We start from the raw sequence: 26007 nt of genomic DNA, 5'->3' as shown, positions 1-26007 counted from the left end.
CATTTGGAGCCATTGTGAACCGTTAGATTTTATACTCTACTATCCCCTTTCGGTGCATAACACAGGTAAATCTGCATTTTCATTATATTGAGAGTGGAGGAAAGAGTTCCTTAAGCAAGGTATTCCTGGAAGGGAAAACAAGGGGTAGCTTCATCTTTTCCCTAAATAAGGTCCATCTTGTGCTTGTTCAACATGCGTAACTCTCATTTATGGGCTAGATTCAGATCTCATTTATACAGCATAAATCATTGGATTTACTATTAGGTGAGGTCAGAAGTTGTCCCATTGTCTTTAGTTTTGCTTGGGTCTTGCCAGTTTTGCCTTTTGTGATTTGCAGTCTTCCTGTGTTTCCCTACCCAATTGTATTCTTTGTGTGCAGGAAGTACTATGGAGAGAAGATTGGAATCTATTTTGCCTGGCTGGGTTTCTACACAGAAATGCTGTTCTTTGCAGCAGTGGTTGGCTTAATCTGTTTTCTGTATGGTTGGTTTACAATGGATGAAAATATGAGCAGGTGAGTGCAACTGCCAAAATTACATTGAAAGAGATATTTTTACCTCGTTTGTTAAAAATCAGGATTATAGTTTTAAAACGTCTAGTTGCATACTGTGTTTTTAGAGTATCACATTTTCATAACAGCTTATGCTCAGTATTTTTTGTATATGTAGAAGTCATAATTTGCATTAACGTTTACCAAAAAAAATCACAAGTTAAAATTATTCTGAAAATACAAAGCCAACTAAAGAATGCAGTTTTGCTCATTATAGAAAAGCAGCAAACATAAAATGTTTTTAAGCAGAGGGGAAAATTCTGCTCTGTTACACCCCGACAACCACCGGTGGCTTAAATGGAGTTGCACAAATAGAGCACAACTGTCCACTGTACAGTAAAAACATATAGTTGGAAGTTGAAATTTTTGTTTTAATTTGGCAAAGGGTTTTCTCTCTGCTCGTATTTGGGCAACGCTGTGGCTGGTAGGGTCCTCAGGATACTGCCATTTCTGCCTGTTTAAGCTTCTCTCCCATAAAGATTGTTTATGTATCACCTGTTCATTGTTTCCTTAGACCCTCCAGTTTTGATCCATCTTGTAGTGAAAGCTATTTTTGCCTGCTTCAGAGGGCCAACAATGGTGAATAATTACCCAAAATGTCCAGGAGCAATGCAGAGAACATGCCCCATCAGAGATGAATCAGACTTCACATGTAGTGGACATTCCAAGTTTGCTTTGGTCTCTGACGTGTATAGCTAAAGAGTACATTCAGGAATGGGTACCTGAGTGCCCTGTTCTGCTGAATTATGCCAGTTTGAGACTTGTGTTATAGTCATACTATCCTACATTCTTCCCGAAAGATCCCTATGCACATTCAGACTTAAATGGTCATTAAAAAGTATACACACAGGTCACTTCACCTAGCCTTGCAATACAGCTGCTTATGATTAAAAAATGGAAGCTGCTTAACATCATACAGCAACACTGCACAACAAAATAGAACAGGAAGTAAAAATAAGAAGCAAGTTGAAGTTACAAAAAGTGCAATGAGATCTTTAATGACCAGATTAGAAAGAACCTTTGTTTATATCTCATCTGAAAGACTGTACATCCAGCACAGTGCCTCCCGAACAGAATGCTGAAGTACTGATTCAGTACTGACACAGAGGGAATCATGGCACCAAGTGAATCACCAACTCCATTTCCAGGAGCAACTGAGTTTTTCCTGGAGGTTTCTCTGACCCTGTTACATTTGTATCAGTGGATGTAACCTTCACACATCATCAGCAAAGCTAAAAACACTTAAGTTTGAACAAGTGAAGCTTTGATCTTTTTCCGAAAGAAATGTCATATTGAGCTTCTGAAGAAAATGTAAAACCATCTTCTTCTCCTCAGCAAAGAAATCTGTGCCACTGCAATTGGAGGAGAGATCATCATGTGTCCTCTTTGTGATGAGAATTGTGAGTACTGGAAGCTAAACACCACATGTGAATCCTCAAAGGTCTGTATCCAACTCTGCAATTATTTATTTGTCATGTTCTGCTTTATTTAAAACTGTTCTGTCACTGAATTGTCCTGTCCCTGTGTGTTTCTGTTACAGTACTCCCATTTGTTCGATAACGTGGCAACACTTTTTTTTGCAATTTTCATGGGCATATGGGGTGAGTATATTTGATAACAAGGTTTAAATAAAGCAATGGGGAGATCTTGACTAAACCTTTCAGGGACATTGGGAAAGCCATTTTGTTTTTCCTTAAATCTAGAAATATTTACCCCATCAAAGAATAAAAATAATTTAAACTTGTGGAGGAATTGCTCTTTACAGAAAACATAACCTAGTGCCTTAAACAACCTACACACCTGCTGCAATGCAATTAAAAGACTGTTTTTGCAGAATTGTTTATCTGCAAGTCACTCTTAATGTTACAATTATTAATTTTCTTTTAATAACCTAATTTGTAGTGAACACATCGCTAGTTTCTTCCCTACATGACAGCAGGTTTTATACAGTTCAGACTGTGTTTTCTCTTTTCTCCTAATCCTTGCAATAAAGTTTCTCTTTCTGACCCTATGAAGCAAATTTCTTCTACTTCTGATTGATGGCTGCCACAAGCAGAAAGTAGTACATAGGCTCAAAGAATGCATTATTATAGGTAGCCTTAGGACCAGGACCCGTACATTGTCCCAGTTTTGCACTAGAGAAATCAGACAATGAGTGTATTTTGAAGATGCAGAAGGCAGATGTATTTAACTGAGTTGTCTTCTCTGTGATGAGACTTCCTGTGAGCATGTATTTGTCTTTGTTTTATTCATACCATTTAACATATCCATTTTAGATACAAAATTCTATTGACTTTGATGCTTGTTCTTTTGTTAAATTTCATATGCATCTTTGTAAATGTCTGTGAGAGCATGCTTATTATTTCCTATTCTTTACCTTAATTAATGAAGAACCTTCTTTCCTGTTTGGGTGACTAAAGCATGAAAGAATGTATCAAATGTCTCAGCCCACCAGAAATAACCATATTACAGAGTTTCCATTATCCCACAAAGGTCTGTCTATCATATGTCTGTTTATCATCTTAGCATCTAGGCACCATCTTTTACACTGGGATCTTTCAGGAAATTTCAGAATGAATAGATTTTTAAGCCTGTGTTCAAGATCTTTCTTACTTTTAAACATTGTCCCTTGAATGGCATAAATAAGTTTGTATTTCCAGAATGCTCTACCAAGGTTTACAGAGCACTACAACATAAACTCTTTCTTGTGTGTGTTTAACCCACAAACTCTTGCCAACTCAGATACAGACATTTCAGATTACCAGAGGTTTACAGCATTTTAGATCAGTTTGTAGAAGGCCTCATCATTTTTTTATATAAATATACACACAAGCCTCTACACACTGCTATTTCAAAAAAGAAAGTTCTTAAACCAGGCTCTCCCTTGACTTTCTGAGAAACATCAAAAGCTCAGTATCTTCAAAACACCATCTTATCAAAATAACCCTCAAAAGAGCATCTGATGCTTCATGTAAAACTTTGGAAAGCATTCTACTGAAAAACAGTTCTGCTTATCTATAGTAAAGATGTTTCCATAATAGATTCTCGTACCCAACAGCCTGATCTGAAATATCCCAGCTTATCTGTTAGTTCTGTGTAGCTGCTTGTGTTTTAACTAATCATTGTAATAAAATGTGTGTGTCTTATCTAGTGTGGTCATGAGGGCTTGCTACTTTGTCATCCTGCGCTCTACTCACATTTACACTTCAATTTACCAATAAATATATCTAATTCATATTACAGTTCTTGGCAGTGAGCTTTCTTGTGTGGCTGATACACTGAATGAACATCAGGCAAATCACATTGAGAGAAGAAGTAACAGAATAGCAATCATGAGACACAGGAGAGAAGGGTTGTTTAATGTGGATGGTATCTAGAACCTACCTGTCAGTTCACTTTTCATAACAGGGCTTATTTGACACTTTTCACTTATAGTAACACTTTTCTTGGAGTTTTGGAAGCGGCGACAAGCTAGACTCAAATATGAATGGGATTTGGTTGATTTTGAAGAGGAACAGCAACAGCTCCAGCTGAGGCCAGAATATGAAGCCAAATGTACCCACAAAAAAAAAAATCCAGTGACTCAGGTAATTTAAAAAAAATGCTCAGTGTGTGAAGATGTCTGTTGAGAGGACACCTAAATGAATAAAACTTCATGCTAAAATTCCATACTAACACTTTTTCGTAATGTGATACTTCTATCTTAGGAACTAGCTAGTATCTAATTGCTGAGTAAAGATCTGTGACACTATGGTGGCAGTGAACCACTTGTATGAGGGCAAAGCAGACTTTCAGGTACTGTGCTACACGAAGCAATGAGGCACATTCTGCTGTCTGTTATACCAGGAGCAATCTGGAGTAAATCCACTCAAGTCAGTGAAATTCTCTCATTTACGGTGGTGTCTGACAGCTGGTTGAAAAATGGATAAGCACTCCAACATTATGGTGATGATGGTTATAGAAGAACCAAGATATATAGAGAGCATCAAAAAGATGTTGCAAACACTTGGTAAAATTATTTTCCTTGTTTGTCGTCAGAATGATTTTGTAGATGAAATTTTTTTCAACAAGCTCTATGTCTGGGAGTAGAGAGTTTGGCATATAGAACTTTATAGGACTAAATTCAGTCAGCCCAGACCCCGTGCAATCTCACTGAACACAATAGAAACACATCAGGTTTAAACTAGGGCAGAATCTGGCCCCATAACTTGTCATTTATTATTTTCTTGCAGCAGGTAGCTGCATGGTAAGTACTGAAATTTTCACTCTTCACATGAATGTAATATGACTATATATACACAGAGAGAGAGAGAGACATTGTGACAAAATTCCTCTTGTGTCTTGGTGGGTCCTGTGCTTATTGGCGGATTTGCTCACCTCAGAGGTTCATGGCAGCCCTCAGTTTGGCCACTTTTGCTAGTGGCTCAAACCTGCCTTTCACTCAGCTAACCTCATCACTGGCCAGCATGGGAAAAGGCAAGGAGAACAATCCCCATAGTCTCTGCTGATCCACCATGTGGGTCAGGGAACAGCCCAGAGACCTTTCCCTCTGGTGGAACCCACAGTCCAGGGAACTCCTCTTGTGTCTGATCAGGAGTTGGGAACCCAGGCCCACCCTCTACTCCGGGTTCCAGCCCTGGGCCCTGTGGAATGCAGCTGTCTAGAGTGCCTCCTGGAACAGCTGTGCGACAGCTACAACTCCCTGGGCTACTTCCCCATGGCCTCCTCCCAACACCTTCTTTATCCTCACCATAGGACCTTCCTCCTGGTGTCTGATAATGCTTGTACTCCTCAGTCCTCCAACAGTACCCCTTCTCAGTCTCAGCTCCTCTCACTCACACACACACACACACACACACACACACACACACACACACACACACACACACACACACACACACACACACACACACACACACACACACACACACACACACAAACTGAAGTGAGGTCCTTTTTAAACTCAGGTGCCCTGATTAGCCAGCCTGCCCTAATAGATTCTAGCAGCTTCTTAATTGGCTCCAGGTGTCCTAATTAGCCTGCCTGCCTGAATTTGTTCCAGCAAGTTCCTTCTTGTTCTGGAACTGCCCCTGGTACCTTACCCAGGGAAAATGGACCTGCTTAATCTGGGACTAATATATCTGCCTTCTAATACTCATTCTCCTGTAGCCATCTGGCCTGAGCCTGTCACAATACACACACACAATGTAGCTAAGGAGAAATGACCATTCAACAGATGTTTGCTGTCTGCATGATAAGGAATGCCGCAAAGCAATGGAAAGTACTAGGTAGAGAAGAGGAAAAGTCTGCTGGACAGAGATAGCAAAAGTCATACTGGCTTTCGGGTTTCCGTGCAGTAGACATTTTTGTTTACTAAAAGGAATGCTGAATACAGAAATAATGATACAGCACAAACTGAAGTATCCCTCCTTTCTATTTCCAGTTGAAACAAACCTATACTTTTTCCAGATGAAAGAAAACACATTTGTTGTCTTCATTGCAGAATGCAATGCAAGACAAATAACTCCTCACACAAACAAGATGCAAAAAAAGTTGGTAGTGTGTTTGTCCTCTGATAGCTAAACTTTGCTTGTGTTAAGTGCTGGGGAAGTAAGCCTTGTGGAGGCCCTTGATATGAGTCTGAAGTTTAATTAGGGATGCAGTTAGATAGTATGTGCTTTTTAGTTTTTCCATTATAAAATTTTTTAAGCCGGTGTTAATTTGTAAGTTTCTAGAATATATGATTGAGATTTCTTGCATTCTGGAATAGCCTCTGTCATCTTAAAGTGGACAGTTTCAGTCACACTCTTTGTCCCTGGAACTATGTTTTAAATGGTTCCTTTTCACCAGTCATGCAAATAGATACATGAAAGTAACACATTATTCAGAGGAAAACTTTCAATTTAGCCATGGCTGTTAAAACAGCATACTGTTATATGAACAACATGGCCCTTCCCTTCAAGCCTCCGTACTTTTTAGGAGAAATATACATTGATCTTTTTTTCTCACTGAGAGTTTTTCTGCTTATGCCAGGGAACCATGGTCATTTTTATGGCTCAGTGTGATATACACTCCAACAGTGAGATAAATATCTCTGAAGATCACACAGCATGACTGCTAGAGCACAAGACCATGGGTGTAGCTCTGTGGAGGTTTTGTTTTTAGATTGATCAAAAGAACATTTCAGGCAAGTACCTGTTTTTGACTACTGGATCAAACTAATTGGAAAGGAACATCTGCCTGTTTAATAATATATGTTGACCTGTGTCCCTGTCTGTGCTTAGGGCTAAATACTTTCCCTTCTTGTATAGCTCCACAGTACCCACAAGGCAGCAGAACCACTGTGGTTCTACTATGTAGGGAGGAAAGGCGATGGGAAAGTCATATAACTCTTGTGTCTTGCAGAGCTGCAGCCTCACTGTCCATGACAAAGCATAGTGGGTTTTGGACAGGGAAGTAAGGGCATGACTAGTGGGCAGTGATTGTGTACATCTACTGGCCTAAAATCCCAGTGTCGGGTCATGGAAGGTGAAGCAAACATAGATGCTTATACAGTTACATATAAGCTATAGTTGCAGAATATCTGGAGCAGTTTTGCTGGTGCCACTGGACTCAGAAAGTATTCCATCGCCCCCAAAAGCATGGTGGACCCTTGTGCAAAATTGTTTATTTTGTCTTTGTACAGGAGATCAGGAGTTGGCCATCAATGTATTTTCTTGTCTCAAACATGAAACATAAGACAGAACAAGAAATCAATCCACAGCTGTTTTTTTTTCTTTGAGCATGTATTGACAGTTGCCATTAAAACCTCAGTTACCTTGTGATCCTTTTCTTTATGACAGAGAGCATTTGTTATCTTTGCAGATTTCCAGAGGCTTTTGTAGCAATCCCTGTCATTGCTCAGCCATAGAAAACTATACAGGTTAGCCACACTGTAGCTTAATTTCCTTTCATTATCTAGTGTGTGATACTGAAAGTGTGAAGGGACATTGGTTTCAAACAGATTAATTTTGCAAACTGAAAAGGTAATATAGATACAGTTCACTGCATTTACAAAGCACTGAGGCTAGCTTTGCATCAATTGTAAAACCAATTTCTCATCACTACTTGCAATGATTCAAGGTCTTTGCCCCTCACTGGATACACTGATGCAGAAATTACCCATTGTGAGAAAGTAATCTTCACCTTGTTTGCTATTTCTGCTGAGTTAGCATCACAATAGTTGATGGTGAAAATACTCAACTAGTTCATAACAGGTCAAATTCTTCTTTCACTGGCTTCAGTATATGTGCAAATGAAGGAGAATTTGGCCCAGAAATTTTAAGGCTTGCTCACTATACAGCATCAGTTCTTAAGTAGGAAACGAACTATGTGTCAAATAGCCTAAAATAGTTCGGAGACAGTCATTCCTAAAACAAAAGTGTGTATCCCTTGTCAGAAATCCTTGAACTGCATATTATGGGCCTAAATAAATCCTCGAATATTTGTATACATCTCACATTAACTTCAATTGTTTTTATAATTCCGTTAAGGAGGAAGCCTTTTATTGTATATTATCACTGAATATAACTTATGCCAATCAAGCTGCAAGAGTGCTCAGAATTATTCATTGATAAAAGTTTAAGTACATTTTAGACAGTCATGTCTCTCCCCCCTCCGGCTCCTAGGCACAGGGGAAGCCAGGGGGCTCCGCACATTGCCCCCGCCCCAAGCGCTGCCCCCGCAGCTCCTATTGGCCTGGAACCATGGCCAATAGGAGCTGCAGGGGCAGCACCTGTGGATGGGGCAGCACGCAGAGCTGCCTGGCCGCACTCCGAGTATGTGCCGGAGGGGGGATGTGCTGCTGCTTCCGGGAGCTGCTTGAGATAAGAGCCTTCCGGAGCCTGCACCCCCAACTGCCTCCCGCACTCCAACCCCCAGCCCTGATCCCCCTCCTACCCGCCAAACCCCTCGGTCCCAGCCTAGAGCACCCTCCTGCACCCCCAACCCCTCATCCCCAGCCCCACCCCAGAGCCTGCGCCCCTAGCTGGAACACCCACACTCCAACCCCCTGCCCTAGCCCGGAGCCCCTCCTGAACCCTGAACTCTTCATTTCTGGCTCCACCCCAGAGCCCGCACCCCCAGCTGGAGCCCTCATCCCCTCCCGCACCCAAACCCCCAATTTTGTGAGCATTCATGGCCTGCCATACAATTTCCATACCCAGATGTGGCCCTTGGGCCAAAGAGTTTGCCCACCCCTGTCCTAGAGAGTTCCACGCTATGGAGATCATATGATTAGATGACCCTTGTGATCTCTTCTAACCATATGATTCTATACCAGCGGGATAGCTTTGTACTGTAGATGCAGCCTATACCATGGAATGTTTCTTTCTGTAAGTGTAGAAACACCACCTCCCTGAATGAAATTATCTATATCAGCGGGAGCTGTCTTCCATCAAGAGACCTGTGTCTACACTGGGGATTTGTTGGCCTAGCGATGTCAGTCAGGGCTGTGGTTTTTTCAGACCCTTAATCAATGTAGCTGTGGTTTTTTCACACCTTTGACCTGTATAACTTTTTCAGTGACCATGCGTAAGTAACATAATTAACAGATTATATGTGCTGTACTAATTTCTCTGCCCTTGGTATTAGTCCTTGTTAATCCATCTGATCTGATATTTTAGGAGTTAGAAATGGTTGCTAAAAAGAGGACTTTACATGAAAATGGGAAACTGTTCTTGTGCTATATGGGAATAATCTTTTGGGTAAGATGTAGCTGCATGATAGTGCAGTTAGATTGGCAACTAATAAACTTAACCATTTCTTCAACTGAAAAAAAGGATTTGAAGAAGTGGAGTAAAATGCTTTGTGGCTGTGTGGAACAACTTAGTGCATCTAAGTAAACATTTATTGTAAGAAACCTTGACTTGAAAAACACTGAAAACAGTCATGAAATTTTGAAGCCAGAGCTGTATTACAACTGACTTGGAACTAAAGCAATAATTCTCTCTTGTTCTCAGAATCAAATACTGTTAATTGGAGGAAGCAAACACAATCGTCCTTCAGGCACTGTGACTGATTTTGTTTAACCTATTCTTCCTGGTTATTGGCTTTATTATTGATACTGTTTATTGGCCTCTTCACTTCTGATTTCTTTGCTACCACATGCAAACAATGCAACATACGTTCTTCAGAATAAAAGGGGTTAAAATGATTTTCATAGGATGTTTGCTTTCACACAGCTGTTCCAGGCATTGTGTGCTGCTTGGGGTCCAAATATGTATGTGGATTGTGAACTGTGCTGTGCTTGCTTGACTGTTGCAGGAGATGGAGCCTTATTTGCCTCTAACTAGCCAGGCTGTACGGTTCTGCATCTCAGGAACTACAGTGTTGTTCTGGGTGAGCATCTTTTTGAATCATCACTTTAACATGTATTATAATCTCTGATCTTCACTATCACGTTAACTTGTATTACAGTGGTTGTTTTAGATCTCCCAATTAATACTATCCTGCATGTTTCCTGCTGTCATGCAAAGTACGCTTTAATTTATATGGAGAAGATAAAGATCTTGAAGATCTATCAGTAACTAATGATTTGGTGAGTTTTGCTAGGTTAGAGCCAACTTTCACCTGGGCTCACCCCTTAGTGTAACCCAATTATCTTTGAAAAAATCTATTCTAATACAGAAAACTGCATGATTATCATGCTTAAAAATAAAAGGGGAATTTTTTTTGGCTAAGATCAAATGTAGTGTCAGTTTGATAGCTATATAAACAGATAGTGAGTTTGCAGGGAGATGGACTACCTATTACTATTATAATTATTATACATTATTTGTATTACCATGCACATAGGCGCCCTAGTCATGGAGCAGAACCTTATTGTGCTAGATGCTGTACAGACCCAGAACAAATAATTTAACAGGTGTTCTCCATCTCTAAGTCTACAGTCCAATGTCTTCCCACATGTGTATTTTGAATAATTAAATTTCAAACTTCTGTTCTGATGAAATACCCTGTTATATTAGTTACATAATCCACCAAAAGTATTTTATCTGTGTACTTTGCATTTCAGTGCTCCTGAACTCATAGCCAAAAGAACTAAAGAAAAAAAAATCTAAAGCATGACCCTATGAATTTCCATTCTTAAAGTGCATGTGCGCAACTGTGTTGTAGTGTAAATATACTCTACATCTCTCTCCTTTCCTTAGATCTCTCTGATCATAGCTAGTATGATAGCTGTGATAGTGTACCGTCTTGCAGTCTATGCTGCCTTTGCCAGCATCATGGAGAATACACAAACTCTGCAACCCATCAGTGGACTACTGACCCCACAGCTGGCAACTTCAGTTACCGCATCATGCCTGAACTTTGTCATGATCATGATACTGAATTTCTTATATGAGAAAATAGCTATCTGGATCACTGATATGGGTAAGCAACTTGCAAGAGAACAAAATTGCCAGGGAGACATTCCGCTCTATAATGGAGTCACTAAAAGTAGAATCTATCTGTTGGGGCCTGATACTGCTTTCCTTGCTCATGCACAATTTCCATTGTGCCCAAGCCCTATAGGTTTGTGGTGAGTCTTTGTCTTGTAACTATGGCTATGCTGGACAAAGTTGAACAATTTCACTCAGTCTACTTGTATCTGAGTAGCTATTGTCATACGTGGCTCTGTCTTGTTATGTGTGTATCTTTTTTTATAATGTCTGCATGTGCTGAAATTATCCTGACACCAAGGCAATCGTGTTCTGAAGTCTAATTAAAAATTATAATTGTGTATAATATTAAACTCTTCAAAGCAAGATCAAACCATCTTGATTTAGCAGAATTTCCTTTAGAAGTCCTGAATATGAACTACCTGTGATTCTAAAAATGGAGCACTGTTTTCTATGTCAAGTAGGACAATTATACCAGTTAAATAAGCGTGCTCCTTAATTTTATTGGCTACAATTGTCTCACCCAGATTTGTACACCTGGATCTCCCTTATGGAAAAGCACTAGGGTGAGGAAAGCTTCCACAGTACTGGAGCCTGTAGATCCAGCATTCATACAGGGAAGAGAGTGGAAACTAGACAGACTGATGGCAGGAACAGGTGGATTTAGGACTGTATCATCTTTTTCCTCATGACTGTGACCAGATGGGGGCCCTGATAGTGCATCTCCAATAGAGCCACGCTGCCCAGGAACTGGAGGATGTTGCTGGAGGCCCATTGCCGACATGGGAGTGTGTATGGTTATTTGCATGATGAGGTGCTTGTAGAAATTTCCTCTCCCAGGGCCCTCTCTGTGTGTTTTTCTTGGGAGGGAACGATCTGATTTCTTATTATTTTTCAGTCCCTCGAAGTTGCTTTGCATTACACAGAGAATGAGTATGTTGCCAAATGTTCAGTTTTAACAAACAAACTAACTAAAAAAGTACTGTCCACTAACATGTTAGTTTGTGAAACTAATGCTAAAGTATTCAGATAGTCTTAATCCTGGCATCATACTTCTAGATTTAAGGATAGGGAGGGGTCCGTCTTGGAGTAAGTCAGTAACACTCTGTGGATTGGACTGTGCACTGTGAGAGTTCACTCTCTTTGCTCCTGCCTGTCTTTATGTAGTCGGAGCTTACCTACTCCCTATTTGTAACGAAATCACAGTGGGAGTTTTGCCATTGGCTTCAGTGTGAGCGGAAGAGGCCCAAGAACACCACATCTAGAACTATAGTTCTGTATTGCTTACTTCTCTGGGATAAATTTGATTGTCTGGCTCTTAACTTTTATTCCCCTTTCTGTCCAATAATGGGATAATAAGCACAAATAAACTACTAAGATAATCATTTGCATAGAAGAGAAAATGATTCCTATTTAATTTGTTTTTTCATCTTCAGATTGAATCCTGCTAAATCCCACTAATACATGCATGAAAGCTCAAACAATCATTTTTTTTATGTCTGCACATTAATGTGAAGGACTAATTCCTTGTCTGTGAAATACCATTGACCTCTGTAAATTAGCTCACACTGTTTTGTGGTGATCAGCTAAAATCAGAAAAGATCATCCACTTCTTTGCTTTTGTGTGACTACTGCCCTCTAATGTTGAGAAGAGAATCTGCACTCTGCTGAGACTTGAAGCTTTAGTGGAAGAAAGGAGTATGAAACATTGGCTATATCTCTCAAGAATGTGTTTTGCCACCTTCATTCCTGAATTATATGTAACAATTAGGCCAAATTTTGCTCTGAGATGCACAGGTTTAATTACCAGTGGAGTCAAAGTTTGAGAGTAAAATTTGAACCCGAATGCAAAATGTGTCACTTCAGTAGTTCTAAGACAAGAGTTCCCAAATATTTTCCTATTGTGACTCCCCTGTTTTTGACTGTCCAATTACTTGAAAGCCCTTTATGGACTCCAGAAATTATTTGTCAGGCCAAACTCAGTAACATTCATGAAGGGAAGAGTAAAGTAGCCCTTTCCCGAAGCCAGCTTCGTCCAGTGTGTCTACCGCGAGATTCGGCCCACTGCTGGCCAGCCTGAGTTCTTGTGGTTTATTTTTCTCTCTCCTCCTGCTCAGAATGGCTATTTATCGAATGTTTATTTTACCAGCGGTGGGATTAGTGCTTTCCACTATTGAGAAAAGCAAACATGATGGAAAACGTGATTATGAGTGGAGCAGAGTCCTCAGTAGCACCCTTGTGGTGTTCACACCAGCATGTTACCTCTTTGCTTCAACTATCTTCCTGACAAATAGGAATCCTTCTTTTGCTCTCACTCACCTTTGGCCTTTCTTTGAAAGGTGCTGAGTACCTACAGCTCCCACTGACTTCACTTAAAGTTATGAGAGCAAAGTACTTTTGAAGATCCGGCCCTATAAAACTGCAGCAAGTGATTCTCTTTCAGGACACAAGAGATCTTCTCCATCTATGCTAGGTTTCTATTTTACTGCCAAAATGGAAACTTTCTCACCCCAGAGGGCACAACCAACAGTTTGGGAAATGCTGCTCTGAGGAATTAAGTGATGAAAGATTCCAAGGTGGAGCTGGTGACAATAGCCGGTATGTGAAAAGGGGGAAATCTGATCTGATTAGCATTTCTAGAATGAGTCCCATGTCCCTCCCTGCTCAGAGCTGTGCTGTGCATAGAGGACATACTGTCTGACAATAGGAATGCTGGCTCCTTACCGTAACGTTGAGATGTTAGAGTACCGAGGGTGACAAACATTTATGAATCTGCATGTTTGAAATGGGCTAACAGGAATCTAAAACTGTTTTATTTTGGTTTCACAGAGATCCCAAGAACTCACCTGGAGTATGAGAACAGACTCACTATGAAGATGTTCCTGTTCCAGTTTGTCAACTACTACTCATCCTGCTTCTATGTGGCTTTCTTCAAAGGGAAATTTGTGGGATACCCTGGCAAATATACATATATGTTTAGTCGCTGGAGAAACGAAGAGGTATGCATTCCTCTGGACTTTAGGAGGAGTATATGTAATAAATACAGTTGGCCAGAGCCTCACCACTGCCTCCATCCCCTTGATACCAGAAGTTTTCTAAATGTAGGAAGGTGCTTGGAATGAATGCTCTGTTGCTGCTCTAAACTGGCACAGGGACCGAACCACCCCTTGACTGTTCCCAGGATCAGAAAGATGAAAAGATAATAGAAAGCTACCTAGGGCCCCCACCCCTTCTCCTTGGGGACACCAAGTGGAGGTCCGGTATATCTGAGGATCTAGAGCTAGATCCTTAAAGGGAACTTAGGGTCAACATTGCAACACTTAACATTTAGGCACCCTGCCACCCAGTAGAATCCACAGCCCTACATTAGCTGCCGAGGCTCCCTATACAGTGGAAGGGGCGAGTTAAGTAGTGAAGAATGGGATTCAGAGAAGCCAGCAAACTGAGAGGGGATATGCCTAAACTACACTATAGGAAATGCAGAGGAGAGGGATGTGGCCTAAGCTCTGCTCCTCAAAGGGAGTTAGGTGCTGGAGGAAGATGCTTGTCTCTACTCGGGATTCACAGCTGTGAACCCTGTCCTGGAGTTAGGCTCCTAAGCCAGCTCAGCTCTTTCTTGCCAAAAAATGATGGTGATTGTGGAGCTCCCTTAGGCCCAGCCATCTTATACCCAGTGATTAGAGCACCTGACCCACTGGACCAGAGAGTGAGAATAACTCTATAGAGTAGCAATTAGTGTATTCTCCTGGAGGACCTGGGCTCCATTCCCTACCCCAATGACTATTTAAGTGTTTTACACAATGTGAAATAGTTTCAGCAGGAGAGATTGAGAGAACCCTCGCCCAGAATAACCCATAGCTCATTGGGCAAGTCACTCACCTGGAAGATGGGAGACCTGGGTTCAAATCCCTGCTGTGAATCAGGCAGAGTGGGGATTTGAACCCAGGTCTCTCATAACCAAGGTGAGTTCTCTAGTCACTGGACTGTTAGTATAGTGGTGACTCTGGCATCATGACCACCTCCAAGGCTGTTGTCACAGTTTGGGGCAACTGCACCTGTACTTCACCTCAGTGGTTCAGCCAGGGAACCCATTCTTGGTCTTTCAGCTTCGCAGCCATTGCCTTTCTTGGAGAGAGATGTGTCTCTCTCTCCCTCCTCACCAGGTATTTCCAGGGTGAACAGTTTCCTGCTTTCACTGTGTTATTCCCAGCGAAAGACAGGCTGCCTAAGCAGATTTCTTTTTCATTCTCTTCTGAGAGACGATACGCAGTGTAATTGCCACAGTTGAAAGTTACCAAAAAGTTCTTTCTAAGCAAGCACATATTCTTCAGGTAAAAGCACTATAGAGAAAACATATTAAAGACAATAAAACCTACACACATGCTAATAGCTTACCAGAGATCACCCCAAGTACAACCTGGGCTCTGGCAGGAGCACTCCTTCAACCTGGGGTTTTCCTGTGGTTTCAAGTTCACCATACCCTTTGCTATGAACAAGAACCCTCAAGAGTAAGAGTCTCTCATTTATCCATCATGGCTCTTTGAAGAGATCATGACCATGTAATTAGCCAACGAGTCTCTGCTCAAAATGCAGTTTCCGAAGGATGGATTTGAGGTGGGTCATTTGCATTCCCCTCACCCCTAAGTATTTCTTAAGAAATCCACTTCACACTTACAGTCCCCAAAAGACCTTTGAAGTTCCTGATACCTTCCAGAGGTTTAATTAATCCTGCCTTCCTCCTAAAGAAGTTCTGTACAATAATACACAGTTTGCATTTTCAATATAAGGGACCCAAAAGGTATTAAACTTAAATCTGTAAGGTTTGCTCAAGTTATGGCAGGATATTGTCGTATTGTCACAGCTGTATTTTGTGCAGGGCTGGATCTGATAGGCATGGCCTAAGGCGACCTCTAAGCCTGCCTACCAGATCAGACCCTGCAGGTAAGATAGTTGGGGAAAATGTGTAGTTTCAGGGTTCTGCCAGAGTTTAGACATGAGCTTGGCTCTGAACAGCTTGGCAAAGTCATGATTTGAACAGTATTGCACATGCCCAAAGAAGTTTGTTCACCACTGGGACTTTACAGGTGAAAATTTAGGTACCTAGGGGGTTTAGATATCTACAGGATTAGGTGGCTGCTGAGTGAGGATTTGGAGGATCTAGATTTTGGATTTATGTGCCTAAAGCAGCAGTTAGGTGCCTAAATCCCTTTCTGGGTCTGGATGTATTTAGCACGTCTCAGGATTTGACCCTTGCTATTTGCCAAGAAGATTAGTCTTTAAAATGTCTGCTCTTTATGAGTGCCACCATGAGAATTTACTGTCCCTAAACAGCATGAGGACCTTGAGCTTCCTTTCCCCATGAACAAGATTATTTTTTATAAATCATTGATGGGCACCTTACTTATCTCAGTGATGTACTGGTTCTGTTTAGTGGGGCCTCTGGCTCTGTGAGTACTGTATGCGGGTGAAGACGGTGCTCCTCTGGGCAGATTAAAGCCATTGTAAATGAAAGTGCTCACTGACATTAAGGTATCTCCACCAGCGTTTTGAACACTGAGGTTAGCATCAAAGAAGACTGGCCTTCTGCTGAATGCAAAACACTTCTAAAAGTTCTGGCTTTGGATATTCATGCGTGACTCCCAGTGAAGCCATGTGTAAACCTCTGAAGGCAGCATTGGGTGTTAAATGTTGCCTGGAGGGCAAGAAGGAGGAAAATAGCTTAAGGCAAACAAAGGGCAGCTATCTTAGCAAAGTTAGGGACTGAAGTCTTCTAGATGTTTTCAGGGCTAGTAAATTCTCTTGGTGGACCTGATAAGGAGCAGAAATTTTAAAAAACTGCAAACAGCGAGGGCCAAATCCTGAGAAGTGCTAAATACATCCAGCTCTCTATGAAGTGAATAGGAGATGCAGTAGTTCAGTAGTTGGGATTTGGCCTCTGGTATTTCGAGGTAAATGGTGCCATGTTGGCATCTCACTGGACTCAATGGGAAAGGCAGGAACTGTTACTGGAGGAAGTTGGAAGACTGCTTATGCCCCATTCACATGCACCCATATAGGGTATGTCTGCACTCAGCTGGGAGCGTAGACTAGGTCTGTTCAAGCTAGCACACTCAAAATAATAGTGTGGATATTGCTGTATGGGCAGTGCCTCAGGCTAGCTACCCAATCTAAGGCCCCACTGGGTTCAATCTCAGGGGGCCAGCCCAAGCCAGTGTCCATGCCTCTACATTCACACTGCTATTTTTAGTGTGCTAGCTTGAGGAGAGCTAGTGCGAGTCCGTCTCCCTGAGCTGTGAGGCACACTCCCAACTGCAGTGTAGATATACCCATAGAGGCCAGTCTAAGCCCTGTTGAGTAACTCTGTCTTTCAAATGGTCTGTATATTTCAATTTTGAAATATTTAACCTAGCACATTTCCTTTTTGGATAAAAATACAACACAGTTTAGCCTTTTGTAACAGTCTCCCCGAAGGTGAATTTTCAGCTGGGAGCTGAAGTGCAAATTACTTCTTTCCCTGAGCACTTTAAGAACTCTTTCTTACATTACATTGTATTTTATTAAGGTGATGGCCAATTTAGTAACTTGCATTACTGCTTTCTCCACAACTTTTTTTTTTGGTCAGTGTGATCCTGCAGGCTGCCTGATTGAATTGACGACACAGCTCACCATAGTTATGGCCGGCAAGCAAATTTGGGGAAATATACAAGAGGCCATTGTACCGTAAGTGATGCCTTACACTGAGCCACTGAGTTTGTAGATGGCTGAAATTAAGGGTGATGAGTAGCATCATTTCACTGGCCAAACTGAGAGGAATGCTGTAGGTAAATGAACTGCAAAAGTGCTGAAAAGTAAATCAAATTTTTAGAGTTCTTTTTGGCTTCTTTTCTGTAGAAGATGTTTGTAAAGACTGTACAGTATGGGAGTGAGGAGTTGGTTTCCTTTGGGGGAAAGAGGTGCTTATGAATCAATTTATAGTGCATAATATATTCTCTAATCATGACTCTATCTTCCCCCCTCCCTTATTGTTCCCATTTCCCCTCCCCACACAGCTGGATTTGGAATTGGTGGGGACGCAGGAAAGCCAGATGTAATCCAGAGAATTTATATAGTCGCTGGGAGCAGGATCATGATCTGCAGAGCTTTGGAGCCTTGGGGCTATTCTATGAATATCTAGAAATGGGTGAGCTGAAAACACAACTTTGAAATGAAGATAAGAAGCTTTGTTATTAGGTTATAAGAGCAGAGCTTTCCAGTTAAAAGTTGGCATGTTCTCTGATAAGTATTGTAAACAGCATAAAATTCACTGATAGAGTTAAATAGGTCAGCCCAATAAATGAAGCTGCCTTTATATTATTATAATGCATTGAGCAAAGTTCTTGTTCATAGTATTATATATCCAAGAACTATTTCTCTCTCAGTTGGATGGTGGATTTGTTATCCACACTGCAGCTCTCTAGTGCATATTCTGCCATTCTTCCTAGGCATAACTTCCACTGATGTCAGTGGAAACTCTGACCATGGGATGAGTGCCAAGTATGCTGTAAGGATCTGCACTGCAGATATGAGACCCACAATGTGGATCAGAGAATCCACTGTGTTTTGGGTCTGCACTGATTTGTGCTCTGATACTACCTAACTGACCAGCAGAGGGAGCATGAGCTAACCAACTGGCACTATTTCTAAAATGATGCCGACATGACAGATGAAACAGTTTGCAAACAGCTAACTAAAAAACCAGAAATTAAGCCCATGAACAATCCAGAAACACTGAAAAAAAACAATGTTTGTCAAATAGAAAGGGCAAAATTTGTTGAAGTTTGCCTGGTGGTGTCCCTCTTAATGCTACTCCTAAGCTGTGCATATAAATCTGTAAATCTTGTTTGGAACTATCTAGCCGCATTCGTGTCATGTAGCCATTTCACCTTGGCCTGTGATCTTGTCAAATCTCACATGCCAACCATGGTCCGGCCTGATCACTACTTGGATGGGAGACCCGCAAGGTAAAAAATAGCTGCTGTTGGTAGTGAAGATGCAGTAGATGTCTTTCCTTCTGCTGAATCATAATTAAACCATTCCCTCAGCATGATTCAGTGACCACTTGGTTGTTGGGGATTATGTTTTTTTGGCTGTGATGGAAAATTGAAGTCCTGACCACAGGTGGTCATGAGATCTCTAATAGCAGTTTTGGAACAGTATTTAACGCCAATATCTTGGTGAAATGTTATGTTGTTTTACATTCTCCTGGAGCTTTAAGTAGATATAATATTCCTTTTCACTTTCTGTGCCTAAACTATTGTGGGGTAGTGTTGGCACAACTGAAAAGGCTGCTACATACCACACCAGAGGAGGTTTGATTTTGGTGATAGCTAAAGTGATTATTGACAGTTCATTACATATGTGTTTAGTGCCACTGGTAAATCTTAATATGAATTAAAAAATTACAAACTATATACATAAATAAACCCATGAACAATAGGGTCACAAGGGGAGAAGCTCAGAATATTTGTTTCTTGTTTGGGAATGAATTAAAATTAATTAAAAACTAAAAGAGGTTGGTCTATAAAATAATTGTATAAATTGGAGGGCTTGAGAGCCAGCATGCAAAGTCTTGCATCAGTCAAAGGCTGGTCAGTCAGACTTTACTGCTTTGTGTATTCAATCTCTTCTCCAAACTGCCGAGTCTTTCAGTTATAACACACACGCATGCTTTTCTTTCTTGAAAGTACTTGGATACTATACTTTTATTAGCACATTGTTGCAATTTAGAAAATTGGTGATATGAATACATTCCACTAGAGTTGTTTTTCACTTGGTAAGGTTATCTTGAATGCTCTGGAATTTCAATAGCATGAATTGTGAACTTAAAGATAATTTCCCTAGAGTTCAAAACAACTGTTGTTCATTTCCCTTCCTCCCATGCAGTCATTCAGTTTGGATTTATTACTCTGTTTGTGGCCTCTTTTCCACTGGCTCCCCTTCTTGCGCTGATGAATAATATCTTGGAGATTCGAGTGGATTCCTGGAAGCTTACCACTCAGTTCAGGAGGCCTGTTGCTGCCAAAGCCCACAGTATAGGAGTTTGGCAAGAAATTCTAAATGGAATGGCCATCTTGTCTGTTGTCACTAACGTAAGTAAACTAACTGTGCTAAGTCCATTTTCTTATAATTCTTTATATTTCCAGGATTTGTAGGTTTTATAATCAGCTTCTACTGTTTTTCATTCTGTATAGAACCAATTCATTATGTGTATAACACCACCATTTGAGTTGCAGTGCAGTGCAGTGATCATAGAATCATAGAAGATTAGGGTTGGAAGAGACCTCAGGAGATCATCTAGTCCAACCCCCTGCACAAAGCAGGACCAACCCCAGCTAAATCATCCCAGCTAGGGCTTTGTCAAGCCAGGCCTTAAAAACCTCTAAAGATGGAGATTCCACCATCTCCCTAGGTAACCCATTCCAGTGCTTCACCACCCTCCTAGTGAAATAGTGTTTCTCAATATCCAACCTAAACCTCCCCCACTGCAACTTGAGACCATTGCTCCTTGTTCTGTCGTCTGCCACCATTTGAGAACAGCCGAGCTCCATCCTCTTTGGAACCTCCCTTCAGGTAGTTGAAGGCTGCTATCAAATCCCCCCTCACTCTTCTGCAGACTAAACAATACCAGTTCCCTCAGCCTCTCCTAATAAGTCATGTGCACCAGCCCCCTAATCATTTTCATTTTCATTTCCCTTCACTGGACTCTCTCCAATTTGTCCACATCCTTTCTTTAGTAGGGGTCGGGGGGGGGGGGGGGGGCAAAACTGGATGCAATACTCCAGATGTGGCCTCACCAGTGCCAAATAGAGGGGAATAATCACTTCCCTCAATCTGCTGGCAACGCTCCTACTAATGCAGCCCAATATGCCGTTTGCCTTCTTGGCAACAAGGGCACACTGTTGACTCTCATCCAACTTCTCGTCCACTGTAATCCCCAGGTCCTTTTCTGCAAAACTGCTGCTTAGCCAGTCAGTCCCCAGCCTGCAGCCGGGCATGGGATTCTTCCGTCCTAAGTGCAGGATTCTACACTTGTCCTTGTTGAACCTCATCAGGTTTCTTTTGGCCCAATCCTCCAATTTGTCTAAGTCACTCTAGACAGTATCCCCAGCCTCCATCATATCTACCTCTCCCCCCAAATTAGTGTCATCTGCAGACTTGCTGAGGGTGCAATTCATCCCATCATCCAGATCATTAATGAAGATGTTGAACAAAACCGGCTCCAGGACTGACCCCTGGGGCACTCCGTTTGATACCGGCTGCCAACTAGACATTGAGCCATTGATCATTACCCATTGAGCCTGACGATCTAGCCAGCTTTCTATCCACCTTATAGTCCATTCGTCCAATCCGTACGTCTTTAATTGCTGGCAAGAATACTGTGGGAGACCGTATCAAAAGCTTTGCTAAAGTCAAGGAATAACAGGTCCACTGCTTTCCCCTCATCCACAGAGCCAGTTATCTCATCATTGAACGCAATCAGGTTGGTCAGGCATTACTGCCCTGGTGAATCCATGTTGACTGTTTCTGATCACCTTCCTCTCCTCCAAGTGTTTCAAAATGGATTTCTGGAGGATCTGCTCCATGATTTTTCCAGGGACTGAGGTGAGGCTGACCAGTCTGTAGTTCCCCGGATTCTCCTTCTTCCCTTTTTTAAAGATGGGCACTACATTAGCCTTTTTCCAGTCGTCTGGAACTTCCCCTGATCGCCATGAGATTTCAAAGATAATGGCCAATGGCTCTGCAATCACATCAGTCAGCACTCTGTTACCTTGCACATGGCCCCATTGAGTTGTGCTCGTCCAGCTTTTCTAAATAGTCTTTAACATGTTCTTTCACCACTGAAGGCTGGTCACCTCCTCCCCATACTGCGCTCCCCAGTGCAGCAGTCTGGGAGCTGACCGTGTCTGCGAAGACCGAGGCAAAAAAAAGCATTGAGTACTTCAGTTTTTTCCACATCATCTGTCACTAGGTTGCTCCCCTTTCAGTATGGGTCCCGCGGTTTCCCTGACGACCTCCTTGTTGCTAACATACCTGTAGAAACCCTTCTTGTTACCCTTCACATCCCTTGCTAACTGCAACTCCAGTTGTGCTTTGGCCTTCCTGATTACACCCCTGCATGCTCAAGCAATATTCTTATACTTCTCCCTAGTCATCTGTCCAAGTTTCCACTTCTTGTAAGCTTCCTTTTTGTGTTTAAGCTCACCGAAGATTTCTCTGTTAAGCCAAGCTGGTTGCCTGCCATATTTGCTATTCCTTCTGCACATCAGGATGGTTTGTTCCTGCACCCTCAATAAGGCTTCTTTAAAATACAGCCAGCTGTCCTGGACTTTTTTCCCCCTTATATTAGCCCCCCAGGGGATCCTGCCCATCCGTTCCCTGAGGGAGTCAAAGTCTGCTTTTCTGAAGTCCAGGGTCCGTATTCTGCTGCTCTCCTTTCTTCCTTTTGATGACATGCAGCTCTCCATTTCCATTTAACTGGAACCAGGTGGTTTGTTCACTTGACTTTCCCAGTGTCTGGCCAGATTGAGGCATGCATGGGAGGTAGTTCACTGAAGCTCAGTTCAGATATGTCATTGGCAGTACCAATTGGCGAAGGGAAACCACAGGAGATGCCCAAGATAATTTCATTCCTTCCATTGAATGATTAATAAGATTCACAATCTATGGGTTCAGTTAGATCCTCAGCTGCTTCTGGATGTCCAGAGAGCAGCAGTGGTTAAAGATACTTTTTATAAACTGAAGACCAATAAAGTGCTGCATCTAGTGTTCCAGCTTCACATGAGACCGTCAAACAGAATCAGATATTTCATTTCAAAGGAAAATATTAAGCGAGACACTAAGTCACTTATGCAGCACGATCTCAAGTTTTGTTTCTTTTTTCAGGCCTTTATTGTAGCCTTCACATCTGATATGATCCCTCGTTTAGTTTACTACTATGCGTATTTTACAAATGAAGATTCACCCATGTCTGGATATATTAACAACAGTCTATCCGTGTTCCAAGTCTCAGATTTTCTAGAGGGAAAGGAGCCTAAAAATAATTCAGAGAACTTTCTCACATGCAGGTTAGTGGTGATTTTAAAAAAAAATTGTCTCTGTGTTTTACATGCAGTTTTCCAAGTAGATAGTTGAGACTTAAATTAATTAGAAAATAGATAGGCCTAATTCTTCAATGTCAGAACTAGTGCAGAATCTAGCTTCCTTTAGAAAATGATTTAGATAATCCCACTAACCACCAAAAATCACTTTTTTTTTTCATTTGAGTCAAAGGGAGTCCAAGTTGGTGTAACTAACAAATGCAAAGGCATGAAAAAGGGCACAGAAAGCAACCAACAGGAGAGACTAAGAATGTATGATTTAAAGCCAGCCCACTTTGGTAATTGCTGGAAATAGGTCTGAAGGTATCGAACTGAATCTAGGGAACCCAGATACTCACCACTCATTATCACCTCTGAATTTGGCTCAGTTTCTAAAACTGATTTTGGTCTATATAAGGGGTGATCAAACTGTGGCTTGCAAACCACATGCGGCTCTTTTACTGTTAAAGTGAGGCTCATGGAGCTCCTCTCACTCCCCCCCATTCTCTACCTACCAGACTGGGCGTGGGGGGGAGCTCAGGACCTCTGCCTTGCTGCGGGGTGTGGGGTAGGGACTTCTGCCCAGCAGAGAGGTGGGCCTCTGGGCTTCAGCCCTGAGGGGCGCACTTGCCGGGGCTTGGGGCTTCCGCAGGAGTGGGGCTGAAGCCCCAGCACCCCGGCAGGCAGGTCCCAGCTCTCAAACTAATGAAGATTATCGTATGCGGTTTGGAGGGCCAGTAAGTTTGGCCACCCCTGGTCTATGTATTGGTCACAAGCAGTTTGATGCAAGTATTCAAAATCCAAGCTCAGCAAGTGAGTTTTGATTGAACACACAGTGCATATGGTGTGGTTCTGTTGCCTGATTGGAATCCTCTTAGAATCAGGTTTAGAATGGAGGCCAGGGTTTTTTTGCTGGATTTCACCAGTTGTGAAGGGAGGCGTTCAGTTTCACGGGTAAAGAAACCAGACATTCTTCAGAGCTTTTCTTTGGGTGTTGAGACCACATTCTGTCACATGTGATGGGGTTCCGGTGTCGTTACTTTTGTCTCAGGATGGCCCAGTCTAATTGTGTTGATTTTGTCTTTGAAGTAAGATGAGATTTCTTTGCAATGGATAGGGCTTGTGTCTGGTTGTGTATAGACAATTAGCCAGTTCACTGCACCGAAAGGTTCTTCTGCATATGACTTGGCTATTGCAATTCTCTGTGAGAAGCTTCTTGAAGCTTCTTTTGTATCTGTACATATGTTTGTAGGTGGCCTGGAGCTGTTCTCTGACTTTTGCTGTGCAGCTTTTGCATACCCAGACCTCCAGCCTTTTTGACTTCTTGCTTAATTTTGTGCAATTCATGAAAGAACCTGGGTGACCTGTGTACGTGGTGTGGAGGTTGGGGTCACTTTGTGGCTAGCTCTTTGATGGTTTAGGTCAGCAGTTGATTATAAAGTTCTTCTCTAACCATAGAGTTTGAGACTGAAGGATCCTGCCTCAGTTTGCATGGGCTTTGGACCATTTGTTCATTATTACAATATGCAAGAAGTTCCGTGCACAGTTCCTGCTATGGAAAATGGATGTTGTGTTTACCCAGCCATAGTGAAAAAATACCCAAAGAATAAGGCCCTGGCATACCACAAGTTTCTCAAGAGCAATGTTGAGCTTCATACTATCATGATGGAGCCCTGCATTTTCAAAGTGATTCTAATGTTGTCGTCTTCTGCCTGGCTTTGCCAAGGTATTTGACATTTTATACAGAAGGGTCAATATCTGCATAAACATATTGGAACATATTCTTAGCTGGTGTACATTAGCATAGACGTATTTTACCAATGGCAGAGGAATTTATGTCCATAAGGTTTCAGTGTATTGGTGAAAAAGCGCGAATTTGTCCATAGTGAAGGAATTGTGGATTGGAGAAGGAACTTCAGAGACATCCATAACAAAAGGGAAACATATGATTGGATACAAAACAAATCCACTTCAGACAGATCATGACTCAGAGTAAAGCTCCAGTAGTCTGTCTTTATCCTGCCATAGATATTAATGCTGAACACACACATGCCTACTCACCCATTGAGCCCTTGATTTGTCCAATAAATCTGTCCATTCTGATACCATTCAATCAGCTTCCATTGTGCTATTCAGCAATGTCCATTATTTGGTCACCACCCGAATACAGTAGTAATCCACATATAAATTTCACTTCTCACACATCCTCAGCCATCCTATGTTGTTGTGAATAAGGGTGCCTGAGCAAACTGGCAATAGAAACAAGTTATAAGGGCTAACCTGTTCCTGCCAAAGAGAACAGAACATTTAGAACAAGATCAAAAGGTTCCTTAAATGACAGCTGTATTGCATGTAAATGTCACTGAGCTTGTAGTCTGTCTCATATTAAATATGACATTTCACCTTTACATTTATTTATATCTAACAGGTACAGAGACTACCGATATCCACCAGGCCATGAGAAGAAATATTTACACACTATGCAGTTTTGGCACATTCTTGCTGCAAAATTGGCCTTTATCATTATAATGGAGGTATGTGCCAATCAGTCTTCTGAAATCAATACATCATACATTCTGTATATAGTTACTATTTTTTTATGAAAGTCAAACAACTGCTGCTAATATCCTGTATTCACTTGCATAAGCGACACAAAGAAAATATCAGCTGTACAAAATAAAGACCAAACCCTTAATTTTCACTCAGTCAAGACTCCCTTTGAAATCAAGAGATTTGGTCCAAAGAAAAGAGCAGAGTTAAATCCTTTTATGCAAATAAGAAAATAACTAAACCACTAGGCCTCCCATATGTATAACTCCCATTGGTTTAGTTGGGAGTGCTGCTTGTGAGAGGACTGCAGTACTGCCTTCTAAAAGGGTTTTAAGATGATGAGCAGCAGCTAAAATTGCTCAAATCAATC

The 26007-nt window shown here is 41.7% G+C and overlaps 1 protein-coding gene across 7 annotated transcripts in view; it reads left to right on the top strand.

Annotated features, from left to right (window-relative positions):
• Positions 1-26007, top strand: part of ANO5 (anoctamin 5) — a 93692-nt gene that overhangs the window by 63038 nt on the left and 4647 nt on the right. For all 7 annotated transcript variants that reach the window (XM_074955183.1, XM_074955186.1, XM_074955190.1 and 4 more), the window contains 12 exons: positions 380-514; positions 1886-1991; positions 2091-2151; positions 3986-4137; positions 9854-9928; positions 10741-10963; positions 13801-13970; positions 17594-17691; positions 18021-18151; positions 19894-20099; positions 22894-23075; positions 25516-25621. In XM_074955183.1, the coding sequence (XP_074811284.1) occupies positions 380-514; positions 1886-1991; positions 2091-2151; positions 3986-4137; positions 9854-9928; positions 10741-10963; positions 13801-13970; positions 17594-17691; positions 18021-18151; positions 19894-20099; positions 22894-23075; positions 25516-25621 (1645 nt within the window). The remainder of the gene's footprint in view (positions 1-379; positions 515-1885; positions 1992-2090; positions 2152-3985; positions 4138-9853; positions 9929-10740; positions 10964-13800; positions 13971-17593; positions 17692-18020; positions 18152-19893; positions 20100-22893; positions 23076-25515; positions 25622-26007) is intronic.

The sequence above is a fragment of the Natator depressus genome, chromosome 6 (assembly GCF_965152275.1).
Source record: "Natator depressus isolate rNatDep1 chromosome 6, rNatDep2.hap1, whole genome shotgun sequence".
NCBI lineage: Eukaryota > Metazoa > Chordata > Testudines > Cheloniidae > Natator > Natator depressus.
The sequence above is the reverse complement of the archived record's forward strand: the minus strand, read 5'-3'. Positions and strand labels throughout refer to the sequence as shown.